Source organism: Hippopotamus amphibius, chromosome 4 (assembly GCF_030028045.1).
Source record: "Hippopotamus amphibius kiboko isolate mHipAmp2 chromosome 4, mHipAmp2.hap2, whole genome shotgun sequence".
NCBI lineage: Eukaryota > Metazoa > Chordata > Mammalia > Artiodactyla > Hippopotamidae > Hippopotamus > Hippopotamus amphibius.
This window is the reverse complement of record NC_080189.1, coordinates 89,932,892-89,946,459: the sequence shown is the minus strand read 5'-3', so window position 1 is coordinate 89,946,459 and position 13,568 is coordinate 89,932,892. Positions and strand designations below refer to the sequence as shown.

The following is a 13,568-nucleotide window of genomic DNA, read 5'->3' as shown; positions in this document are numbered from 1 at the left end:
GCACGTTGCCAGGTGGAGGTGAACGGGTGTTGACAGTGGTCCCTTAAACTGCAGAGATTCATAGAGACTCATAAGTTTGCCCTCAAATGACCAAGCACAAGAATGAGGCTTGTTCTCCTTTGTGACAGTAGACAGCTCCTCATCGACAGTACCTAGGCCCAAACCCGCCCGCCCCTGCGCTGCCCGGGAGCGCTCCCGCAGCGTGAGTGACCTGCCTCGCTATGGGCGCCACCTCGCCGGGAGGCCCTGGCGCACCGGTATGTTCTGGGCTGCTTGCTGCACCTGACTTCACCCTGGAGTCACACGCAGGGATGAGATGCTGCACACACTCTTCACATCTTAGTGGGCTCTTACACGTGAAAGCACGAAGGAGGCTCTTGTAGTCGGGAAGCCTAGATATGCCTGCGTTTGATTTCACACCATATCCCTACAGCACAATAAGGATGAATGTAAAGGTCTTGCCTTGAACTTCTCTCCAAATTGTAAACTTTACTTGCATCACAGAAGCCTAGGTGACAGAGTTATGTGTGTTTTTCATTTATATTTTAAAGAAGCACTCTTTTTCATAAAGATATATGTGATATGCAAGTAAACAAAGTAAAATTCCAATATAATGACTTATTACTTTATAGTTTGTCCATTACCTAACACCCAAAATGGAACAACAGCAAACAGAATACTTAACTAAGTCACCATGTAGTTGGGCCGTTACAAATATCAAATCATATCACCCAAAATGGAACAGCTAAGAAAATATATAAATACTTGACTGCGATAGCATTTAAAGCAGACATTGATTCCAATTCTTAGTATGACTATTGTTTAAACCATTTAATATATGTAGGAATATACTTATCATAGCTGGAAAAGCATGTTATATAACAAATTACTAGTTAAACCTCCATGAGTGGGTTCAAGTTCTGTTCAGATTATTTAGGTCTTTGATTTGAACGTGTCAACATATTGTTACAAAATGTGTTACCTTTACATTCATAATTATATCTGGAGATATTGGCTTGCCTCTTGCTAACATTTTAGAGTATAATAAGCACTCTCAGATCAGTAGAAATGGATTTATCTGGTCATCTTTATTGCATCTTATAATATAAGCAAAAGCTAACTCAGTCCCACATCCAGGCATTTTTTTCTGAACAATTTAGACATTTGAAGAGGTGCTAATATTTCCACTGCTCCTATTTGTTTTGTAAACAAAATAGTCCACTTCTGTCTTCTAGTCCTACCCCTTTAAGGTTTGGGGCAGGACCAGCCACTCACACATACCTCCTACCTGGATCTTTTCAGAGCAAGAGAAATATATCCAGATGTGTCTGGATGATTTTAGGCTCCACTTTATCTGTTGATTCAGCCCTTTTTAAGCACAAGAAGGTGAATTTAGTGGATGGAAACATTGACTCGACAGAAAAATCTCTCTCCAAACCAAGCAGCTCTCTCGCCTTTCCCTGGATGCTTGGGACTGCTCTGCCTTTGTGGGACGCGCCCACAGGTTTGCGCCCGCTGCCGCACCTGCTTGCGTTTACTGTAATTAACCCCGCAGTTGCCCCTGGGATTGCTGCTCAGCCGCTGGCTCTCCCCCGTGTAAGAACGTGCCTTAACCGTGCTTTTTCTTTTTTAACTTCTATCGGCCAATGTAGAAAAACCACTCTTTACCCGGGATGCATCCCAGTTGAAGGGAACATTTCTCAGCACCACACTTAAAAAGAGCAACATGGGGTTTGGATTTACCATCATTGGTGGAGATGAGCCTGATGAGTTTCTGCAGGTGAAAAGCGTGATTCCTGACGGGCCTGCAGCACAGGACGGAAAAATGGAAACAGGTAAGTAAGTTCCTTAGTACTTTACAAAATTGTTTTGCAACTTTTTTTTTCCTAAGGCAAATATGAGGAGCTTCTCTCTGTGTTTTTAATTTGAAGGTCGAAGGTCACTTCACTTTAGGGAAACCACAAATTATGTCTGCCCTAAATTTAATAGTATCAAATTGAAGTATTTTGGAAACAACTTTAAATATCATTTTTGTCTCATTTTTCCGACCACCCCTTCTATTTGCTGGATTCAATGGACCCTTGAGATTGACACTTTTCTAATTTATTTCTGGAGTCCTTTCTTAGGGATGTGATTAACATTTAATACTTTTCTAGCTTATGTTCCGCTATTGATATTTTAAAAATCTGTATTAATCTTGTAGTATTCTCATGCTGAATTGCCCAGGTTAGTTATTTAAATATGCATGCTCATCTGGTAGGAAAAAGGTTAGTGGTGTTCGTCTTTATATATACCTATACAGTGTTTTAATATATAAGGTTTTTTCTCTAGTCCTTATAAATTAATTTTCATATGCAGTTACTTGGATGGCTATCAAATTATAATCAAAATTCATTTAACATGGAAATGCAGAGGCAAATTGTTAAGGACAAGCTAAAATATAAAAGATGCACAGAGGTAGAGAAAAATGTAATGAACTAAGTCTGATTTTGTAGTTCGAGTTTAAATTCTCCTACCTGGCCCATGACTTGGAATTAGCCCCGTAATTTATAAATACTGCTTTCCTTGTCTGGAAAATAAAGAAGATATCAAATTTGATCTTGTGTGTTTAAAGTAGTGATTTAAGAATTTTGGAGTACTGTTTTTGAAATGCCTTAGAAAATTACAAAGTGCAGTAACTATATATCACCAAGTCACACTTTTCCCAACATTGATATAATTTATGATATTAGCTTGCCGAAATCCATGGGTCCTAGTAGATACAGAAATTAGAGAATTACTTTTGAGGAAAAATTATGCCGTTTGTATGCTCCATATATTTATGAGTTGTTATTCCATGGTTTTTAAAGTGGTTTGTGTATGAAGAAACAACATAAAATTGAGGTCTTCATCTGACATTTTTAATTTTAAAAATGGCTGTTTATTAAATGGTTCCTATAGAAATAACGTCTTTTCAAGGTCACCTGCTGAGTATATTTGTCACTGCCAGTCACTAGTGAGTAATAATATATTTAATAGATGTTACATTTCCTTAAAAGTTATGTAAAGTTTCAAAACTAACTAACCACAGTTTTCAAATGCTACTGCTGTAAAAATCATCTGTATATAATTTTCTGCGAGTAAGTTAGAGAGTATCTAACTCTGCTGTTCATCTGGTGAGATTTTACTAAGCAGCCACACCTTATTGTTGCCAAAAAATCGCAGAGAAACATCAAATGACTCAATTAAAAATCATCCTATCTCCTGCAATTAGAATATGAGGAAATCATTAAATTAATACTATCTTAGTAGCAGGAAAAGGATCCCCAATGCTTTTTGAACTTCAGTGAAATATTTAACAAATCCATTTCTTTTTTTTAATCAGTTTTTTATTGAAGTATAGTTGTTTTACAATGTGTTAATTTCTGCTATACAGCAAAGTGATTCATTTATGCATATGTAACATTCTTTTTTTAATACTTTTCCATTATGGTTTATCATAGGATATTGAATATAGTTATCTGTGCTATACAGTAGACCTCCTTGTTTATCCATTCTATGTATAAAAGCTTACATCTGTTAACCCCAACCTCCCACTCCAAACTTCCCCCAACCCCATCCCCCTTGGCAACCAGCAGTCTGTTCTCTAGGCCCATGATTCTGTTTGTTTCATAGATAGGTTCATTTGTGTCATATTTTAGATTCTACATACAAGTGATACCATATGGTATTTGTCTTTCTCTTTCTGACTTACTTCACTTAGTATGATAATCTCTAGGCCCATCCATGTTGTTGCAAATGGCATTATTTTGTTTTTTTTTTATGGCTGAGTAGTATTCCATTGTGTGAATTCCATTGTGAGTAGTGTTGCTATGAACATAGGAGTACATGTATCTTTTTGAATTATAGTTTTGTCAGGATATATGCCCAGGAGTGGTATTGCTGGGTCATATGGTAATTCTACTTTTTTAGTTTTCTGAGAAACCTCCATACTGTTTTCCACAGTGGCTGTACCAACTTACATTCCCACCAACAGTGTAGGAGGGTTCCCTTTTCTCCACACCCTCTCCAGCATTTGTTATTTGTAGAGTTTTTAATGATGGCCATTCTGACCAGTGTGAGGTGGTACCTCATTGTAGTTTTGATTTGCAGTTCTCTAATAATTAGCGATGTTGAGTGTCTTTTCATGTGCCTATTGGCCATCAATATTTCTTCTTTGGAGAAATGTCTATTTAGGTCTTCTGCCCATTTTTCGATTGGGTTGTTTGTTTTTTGCTGTTGAGTTGTATGAGCTGCTTATACATTTTGGAAATTAAGCCTTCATCAGTCATTTTGGTTGCAAATATTTTCTCCTGTTCTTTAGGCTGTCTTTTCGTTTTATTTATGGTTCCCTTTGCTGTGCAAAAGCTTGCAAGTTTGATTAGGTCCTATTTGTTTATTTTTGTTTTTATTTATATTGCCTTGGGAGACTAACCTAAGAAAACATGGGTACAATTTATGCCAGAGAACGTTTTACCTATGATCTCTTCTAGGAGTTTTATGGTGTCATGTCTTATATTTAAGTCTTTAAGCCATTTTGAGTTTATTTTTCTGCACAATGAGAGGATGTGTTCTAACTTCATTGATTTACATGTAGCTGTCTAACTTAGCCAACACCACTTGCTGAAAAGACTGTCTTTTTCCCATTGTATATTCTTGCCTCCTTTGTCAAAGATAATTGACCATAGTATGTGGGTTTATTTCTGTACTCTCTATTCTGTTCCATTGATTCGTGTGTCTGTTTTTGTGCCACTACCATGCTGTTTTGATTACTGTAGCTTTGTAGTACTGTCTGAAGTCTGTGCCGCCTTCTTTTTCTTCAGGATTGCTCTGGCATTCTGGTCTTTTATGATTCCATATGAATTTTAGGATTATTTGGTCTCGTTCTATGAAAAATGTTGTGGGTGATTTGATAGGGATCACTTTAAATCTGTAGATTGCTTTGGGTAGTATGGCTGTTTTAACAATATTAATTCTTCCAATCTAAGAGCATGGAATATCTTTCCATTTCTTTGAGTTATCTTCAGTTTCCCTTATTAATGTTTTATAGTTCTCATCATGTAAGTCTTTCACTTCCTTTGTCAGTTAACAAACCCATTTCTTTTCATAATAAAGAACCCAGTTATTTTTCTCTCATCCAACCCACTATTTCATGTTTCAAAACTAGAGAAGACTTCCTTCAGTGTAAACTCAAAAGACAAAATAAAATTAAAAGGTTTGCACAGTGAAGCTTTTTCCCTTCTCATTTTCCTGGTTTGCCACACCCACACAGTCTGTTAGCCTACTCAACAACCAAGTCAAAGCTTTTAGAGTTTAGCAGAGTTTCTTCATTTAAGATAATCACTGAACAGGTCCCAATAGAGAAGAACCTAGGATTTCATTCTATTCACTGTCTCCTAATTATTCTTCTATTTATTCATTCAACAAACACTTGTTAAGCTTCTCCCTTTCACAGTCATTGCTGTCCACCAGGACTACAAAGGTGGATATGACAAGGGCCAGCCTCTTGAGGAGTTTACATCTAGGAGGGGCTTTGGATATATAAACAAGTAATTGTAACACAGTGTAAATAAGATGAGTCTGTAATAACCATGATGTTGTCACTAAGTCAGGAAAGTCAGGGGAGGGCACAACAGATTTTTTTTTTTTTTTTTTTTTTTATTTATTTTATTGGCTGTGTTCAGTCTTCGTTGATGCACACGGGCTTTCTCTAGTTGCGGCGAGCGGGGGCTACTTTTCATTGTGATGCACGGGGCTTCTCATTGCAGTGGCCTCTCGTTGCAGAGCACGGGCTCTAGGTGCGTGGGCTTCAGTAGTTGTGGCACTTGGGCTCAATAGTTGTGGCTCACGGGCTCTAGAGCACAGGCTCAATAGTTGTGGCGCACGGGCTTAGTTGCTCCACGGCATGTGGTATCTTCCTGGGGCAGAGATTGAACCCATGTCCCCTGCATTGGCAGGCGGATTCTTACCCACTGCGCCACCTAGGAAGTCCGAGTTTTTTTTTTTAAGTGTATTTCTAACTATATAATTTTATTAGGCTTTTTAGGGATGATAATTTCTCTCATCAGAAAAGAACTTAATAAAATGTTGAAATCTACTGCCTACTAAATAGTCAAAAATATTGTGTTTATTTTTAATTGTGATATGATTTAAAGAAAAATGTAAATGTATTTCTATAGCATTCCACAAGTTATAGTAGAGAGAATGGCTTCTCAGTTCAGTTCAGCAAATATTTAGTAAACACCCATATGTGCTAGGTATTCTGATAATTATTTGGGATACAAAAATGAGGAAACAAATGTTTCTATCCTGAAGAAGCTTACAGTGTAGAAATAATGAGTGATATATTAGTGAATATTATAACAATGCAAATAAAAATATGTACAAAGTCCAGAAATAGTAAAGAGGAAAGGGGGGTCAATTGTATTGAGATGAGCTTAGGAAAAGCCTCATAGAAGGTGATGTCTGACAGAGTTTTGAATGATGTCTGACAGAGTTTTGAATGATGGATAGATGATGTCTGACAGAGTTTTGAATGATGAATAGATGTTTGCTAGGTGGACAAGTGAAGAAAACTAGAGGAAGAAGCAACAGCCATATGCAAAAGGACAGTAGTGGGGAATACCTAGGAAAAAATTTATTTGCCATCTCTGTGTAGGTTAATATTTCGCCTTCAGTGGGTGTTTATGTGAATTGTCAAGTAAAACAATAATCATAACTAGTAAAGAACTATTTAGGCTCGTAGCAAACATCAAAGAACAGTATATACTCATATATCCTCAAAGAGTAAACATAAATGTACAAATACCTATATATAAAACCTTTCTCATATAAATTTTTAACCTATTAAGCATAGAGGTTTACTCTATGATTGATGTTTTCTTTACTTGTGTATCCCTAGAACCTAAAACAGTGCAAGGCAAATAGCAGGTACTCAATAAATATTTGTTGGCTAGTTGGTTGGATGGATGGATGGGTGGATGGATGAATAGGTGGATGGATGGATGGATGGATGGATGGATGGATGGATGGATGGATGGATGGATGGATAGAGGGATACACTTAGAAATTAAAAAGTGAAATTTGAATTGGCTGAATTTCATTTTTGCAATACAGCCTAGTTGATGATAATCGGACCAATAGCTTACCACTAAAGCAAAAACAAATCATCTCTCCAGTTTCCAGATGAAATTTAAAAGAGAATTGCTTGTTAGGGACAAAATTAATTTCCTTTTTTGTAATGATTTCATCTATAAGTGAATCTTAAGAATTAACAAAAATAATAGACACTACAGATATAACCAATAAATCATTGCTATCTAAAAGGCGAGCAGTCATTTGACATTGAAATAAGCATGAAAATATTTTAATCAACTTTTCTAGCTCTAGATTATCTCTAGTTTAGGCAAAGAGATGTCAATAGTTTGTTTGGACACAAAGAAAAATGTATTTTACTAAAGTTGTCTTAGGGTCCTGTACTGTAGAAACAAAGATAGGGTGGGAATTCTTTATTTCTTGGTCAGCACTGATCCTAGGAAGCAATGGAGACAGGAGAAAAGGAGGACACTGTGCCCCTGGATGCTTTTTAAAACTAATTGAGCCAATTCCCAATGATCGTATAATGTTCCAGAAGGTGCTTTCTTAGAAGAAATTACCATAGTGCCCAGAAACCATCCGACTTCTGATTATTAAGAATTCAACACATCCCAGCAATCACTTGTAGGCACCAGAGCTCCTGATAACATTCTTTGATGTAACAAGGCTTATATAGAAACTGCAGAGTCTAAAGGATACTTATCTAACGTCCTTCCGTTAAAAAGCTTCTCTCATTAGATGATGTTTCATGTTTTTCCCCAGGCTAATTTTTGAATCAAGGCTTGTGGTTTTCTACAAATATAAGAGGAAGGAAAGTTGACCTATCCATGAAGTTCTTCGATAGATGGGTTGAATTATGAGGTCACTCACAACCCATTAGTTTTTATTTGTCCTCTTCTAATCGTTATCCATTTTATTAGTAAAATGGGAAGAAACTGCCTTGGAGACCAACATCCTGACATTCTCTAGCTCCTGGTATGTCTCCATTTGAGTAGATCAATGTTATTGCTTTTACTGGTTGCTACCTCTTTATTTGTTTTTCTAAACAGGGCATAAGATTAACTTGTCAGAATCACTTGAGGAGCTTTTTAAAGATGCAGATCTCAGTGCCCCCAGATCTGCTGATTCCAAGTTTCTGGAAATAGTGTTGGGAATGTGCATTTATATACTTTTTAAATTGTCAAAGCCATACATACACATGGTAAAAAAAATTGAAATATTTATAATGCATAAAAATCTCTCCTGTCCTGCCCCTGTTGTCTCAATTTAACAGTTCTAGACATGACCTATATTTACTTCTTTTTAGAAAGAAATGAAGATTTAACTCCCTTATCCACCACTTGCCCTCCTACATTCTCACAATTGAGTTTTACAACTCCTTTTAGTGATATTTGCACAGGTTTTGCATTATAATCACTTTGTAAATTTGTTCACTCACCCCAGTGGTGGTGTATCATTAATACATTTTTTTCCCTGTAAAGGGCTTTGTGGAGTTTTACTTTGTCTTTCCTTTTTTTTTATTTTTATTTTTTTTGCAATATGTTTCTTAAAATGATACTTTTTTTCCCCAAAGCACCATCATATTAAGTCCTTAGAGGGTCCTCCTTTTTCTGGGCATCTTTTGTCCTCCTGTTCCTCTCTGGACTAGTTGTACAGTTGACACTCAGGGACTTTCCATGATGTCTCTTCCAAGCAGAGTCTACTGTTATCCATGTCTGTATCCTCTTTTGTCATGAGTGCTCATTTTACTAGAGCACAGCCCTCATATGTCTTGTGATCCTTGCTTGTCTGTATTTAAAAGTGAAACAGTGTAAAGATTGCTTGGGAGTTCTGCGTCCGTGGCGGAGTTTGAAGACTGGTCAAATTTTACCTGAGGTTATTAGACAGGGGCAGAATATCAAAGTCTATTAAATAGGGTCTTTTTTTTTTTTTTTTTTTTTTTTTTTGGAGACACCCTCATCTCTGACTCGGGGTAGGTGGTGACAGTTCTGCATGCAGACGTAACAGAGCAGATCTTCTATGTACTTGTATCCAGGGTTTCCTACCCCCAAGCCTTTCTGTGATTCTGCAAAGCAACAGAGAGTCCTTCTTGTCCATGTTTCCCTTTCCTCCAAAAGTACACTAGAACAGGAATCAGCAAATTCTTTCTGTAAAGGGTCAAGTAGTAAATAGCTTAGGCTTTGTGGGCCAGATGGTCTCTGTCACAGCTGTTTAACTCTGTCGTCATGGAAGCAGCCATAGACGATATGTGAACAAGTGAGTGTGGCTGTGCTCCAATAGAACTGTATTTACAAATACAGGCAACAGCAGGCTTTGCTCCATGGGCCATAGCTTGCCAACCCCTGCTCTAGAACAAACCTTCCAAAGCCACAATACATCAGTTATCGTGCCCAACCCAAAATGGCTCCCCTCCCCTTCTCTTCTTTGCTGTGGGTTTATTCATTTTAAAGTCTCTGTTAAAGGGGATAGCCATATATGTTCAGTCTGTCATCTTGAACTACAAGTCTTAGAATCTGCATTTTTACACCCACTGAAGTTTAAGAACCACTGCGTGTAGTGGTAGCGAGAAGACTCCTTTCCCACTTACTGTATAGCTTGGGAAGCATTCTCCATCCTAGGCTGACCCTCTCTCAAACAAGCCTATGTTCAGTTGCTTTGAAGGAGTGTATATGAATATTCCTGGGGACTGACTTTTGGGGTAGAGTCTATGGCTATCTACTTAATAGAACAAAGCTAATTAATCGTTAGGTTTATCTTTCCTATCAGGCTAGGACATTGAACTATGAGTAATTTCTCATTCTTTGGGATTTTAGCACTCTTTGCAGAGCTCTATCTCATGATTGCATTATCTGAAATCTTAGTTACCTTTTAGCTCTCTAGAGGACAGCAAAGACTAATCTGGGGCTGTGAATGCTGTGTGGACAGATGACTGCCCTACTCTCACTTGACAGCTCTTGCCCATCTTAGGGCTGCCCCTTCAGGAATGAATCTCCATCTAATGGTTACCCAGTGGTTTCCCACCCTGCCTTACCACAGTGTTCTTTGGTGCCCCCTAACCATTATTAGCTCCTTAGCAGTTTGATGAACTCCTATACTCTTTAATTAAACATCTCCTGAGAAAAATCTATATATATGAGAAAGCCCAAGAAGTAATTCAGAAGTATTTTCTGTGTCATGTTTTCCCACCTCATAATCAACGTATACCCAGGGCAGGCTTCCTTTTAAATTTTGAGCACACCCTGTATTGGTCCCTCCCCTGACTCCTCTCTTACTGACTGGCTGCCTTACAGAAACATCCTAGCGGATCAGCCAGTGCTTCATCACCACCCACCTCCACAAGTAACTGTTCACATTTAGGCGGTGTAAACCATTTAGATGGTTCTGTCAATTGCCAGAAGCAAATTAACTACTGTAATTGTTCTATTATTTGAAGTATCTGTTTAGTTTTCTAATGCCGTATCGCAGACCACACCAAAACTCAGTGCTTTAAAAGCACAATCAAATGTTTGCTCACGATTCCACTTTCCTGGCTGGGATAAGCTGGGTGGTTCTCATCCCCTAGTCTCAAGTTGGGACTCTTGTGCAGCTGCCATCATCTAGAAGCTCCCCTGGGGCTGGGATGTGCAAGGTGACGTCACTTACAGCTGAGGCCTCAGCTGGGATGGATGGGACTCCTCAGGCCTGGCACAGCGTCTCTGTCTCCACGTGGTCTCAACAGCAGGGTGGCTGAACTGGTTTGCATGGTGGCTTAGGGCTCCAAGAGAGCAAAAGGGAAAGCTGTCTAGCCTCTCAAGGCCTAGCCTGGAACTGACACAGTGCTATCACAGCAAGTCATAGGTCAGCCCAGATAAAAGGGGAAGGAAACTAGGAATTGCATTTTGATGACAGAAGTAGCAAACAAATCCCTAGTCATCTTTTCATCTACTGCAGTATCCTTCCTATGATTTCTTTGTTTCTGAATTCCTTGAGTTTGTTCAAACTTCCCTGAGAAAATTATCTTTGACTTTCATGGACATTCTACCTTCTCATAATCCTCTGGCAAGTGCTGATAATGTTTATGCCTTCCAGTTCTCTATTATGCTATGAATAAATAGTAGTGAATCATGATACCGCATCCAGAGATTATGAGCGGCAAAATCACCAGGCCTTTAGCTCTTTCTAATAAAAATAAAGGAGGTGGTTGCGGCAATTCAGTTTGAAAGATCTTCAAAATATTCACACTCAGATCCAAGTTAGATAATTTTCTAAATGATCCCCTGATATTAACATCATTTTTGCCTTTTTAGACGTTTATGAGCTTTAGATGCTTCCAAAAACATCTTGTGCTCTATAAAAGCCAGAAAATGGAATTGCATTTCTAGCCAGCTGACCAATACTAATATCTCCAGAAGAGAAGAAATAAACTGTGCTTGTTTAGCCTGTCACAGTATATTTACTGTTGGTTCTTTCCAAACACACCAAAACCTCACTTCATTTTGTCGAAATACCTAATATCTCCACTGATAGTGATTATCCTTCAGATCAATAACAGGATATCTCAGAGCAAGGGCAAGAGCCACACTAAATACTTTCTATCCCCTGTTCTTCTTTTATGATGATATGTAGGTTATACAGATGCCATAGTTGACAAAATACTTGATTTTGGCTACAAACCAAACCACTTGAAAGGATTAAAAAATTTGTTGCTATGCTTCATCAATAACTTCTTTAGTTTTTAAAAGAGACCTTTGTAACCCAAATACATGCTATTGCAGTACCTCTTTTTTTTTTTTTTTTTTTGCAAATGCCTATCATCTTTTTTCTCTTTGTAAATACCTATACAATGCTCTTTATGCTGTCTTCGTGTAAAATCACAGTCTAGATAGAAGCTCACTTGAGAAGGGATAACTACTATTCGGGTCCTATCCTAGCTCATCTGTGCCTCAGGATTAAGAACTTTATTTCCCATTTTAACACAGATGTAGCAAAGTTTGCTACTTTAATTTTTTTTCTAGTGTCAGTAGTGATATCCATTTGGATTAGTAACACGGCAATTGCGTTACGATATTCATGACCACTGTGCCTGTTAACATCATGGCAGTCAGTGCACTTAAATTTGCTTTTGTCACTATTATTTGTAAGTTATTCTGCACAAAAGCCTCACATTAATTTGCAGTACAGGTTCACTGGCGCTCCTAGGCGATAAACGAGAAAGCGGGTAGGGGCTCCACTCACCCTAAGAACAGAGCTCAGAATGGTGCTAGATGTCCTAACACCATGGATGTTGTTACCCTTACTGGATATGAAGTTGGCATTTTAAAAATCTGAAAGATTGTTATTTATGTTTAATGGAAATGGGCTCGAGATTATAGGGTTAACGTTTTTTTATGCCTGCTCTGTGGAGGAGGTTGTTGTTTGTCAGCATATTTATTACTGAAATGTGTTCAGCTTGTTAGATGCGTTTGAAGTAATGGTATTATCTAAATGCAATAAGAAGTTTTTATCATTTTAACTTTTATGTCTGAGGCTAGGGTAACCCATACCCTTACTTATAAATGAACCAAAAGTATCCAAATAGATACAGAGATTCTGGTGTCTGTATTGGCATATGTGTTCTTATAGGCAATGCCAGATTTGCTCAGTTCCTGCTACTCTCTCTCTCCCTTCACTAATGGAACTGCACCTTTGGTTCATCAGGAAACAATCAGCTTTTTATAAAATGTGCTTATTTTTAATCTGTCCTCTCCCCCAGGTGAATTATAATCTCTCGTTGTTTACTGCCCTTTTCCCCGCACCTGACTATAGGCTCTCTGAGGTCAGGGCCTGTGTTTGACTTGATCACTAACAAATCCCCAAGGCTGAGTTCACTACCAGATGTATAGCAGATATTCCACTTGCTGATTGAACAGTAGAATGAGTCTGTGAAGCACTGATGTGCTTACATGAATTACTATGCAGGCATGAGATTTACTGTAATATCATAGAATCCTCTGTGATTACTTATTTCTCCTTTAGAGAATTATCTAAGGCTTTTCTTTGTCTAGTTTAACCAAAAAAATTCATTAGATGAATTATTTGCATTTCAAGTACTTAGCATGGAAGCAACCTAAATGCCCATCAACAGATGAATGGATAAAGAAGATGTGGCACATATATACAATGGAATATTACTCAGCCATAAAAAGGAATGAAATGGAGCTGTATGTAATGAGGTGGATAGACCTAGAGTCTGTCACAGAGAGTGAAGTAAGCCAGAAAGAGAAAAACAAATACTGTATGCTAACTCATATATACGGAATCTAAAAAAAAAATGGTACTGATGAACCCAGTGACAGGGCAAGAATAAGGATGCAGATGCAGAGAATGGACTGGAGGACACAGGGTTGGGGGGATGGGGGTGCGGAGGGGAAGCTGGGACAAAGTGAGAGAGCAGCATAGACTACCAGCTGTAAAATAGATAGCTAGTGGGAAGTTGC

General features: G+C 38.0%; 1 protein-coding gene across 1 annotated transcript in view; it reads left to right on the top strand.

Moving 5' to 3' along the window:
* The window catches only part of MAGI2 (membrane associated guanylate kinase, WW and PDZ domain containing 2), a 1,275,509-nt gene that overhangs the window by 991,447 nt on the left and 270,494 nt on the right, over nt 1–13,568 (top strand). The window contains exon 9 of the mRNA XM_057732512.1: nt 1,653–1,835. Coding sequence (XP_057588495.1) covers nt 1,653–1,835 — 183 coding nt within the window. The remainder of the gene's footprint in view (nt 1–1,652; nt 1,836–13,568) is intronic.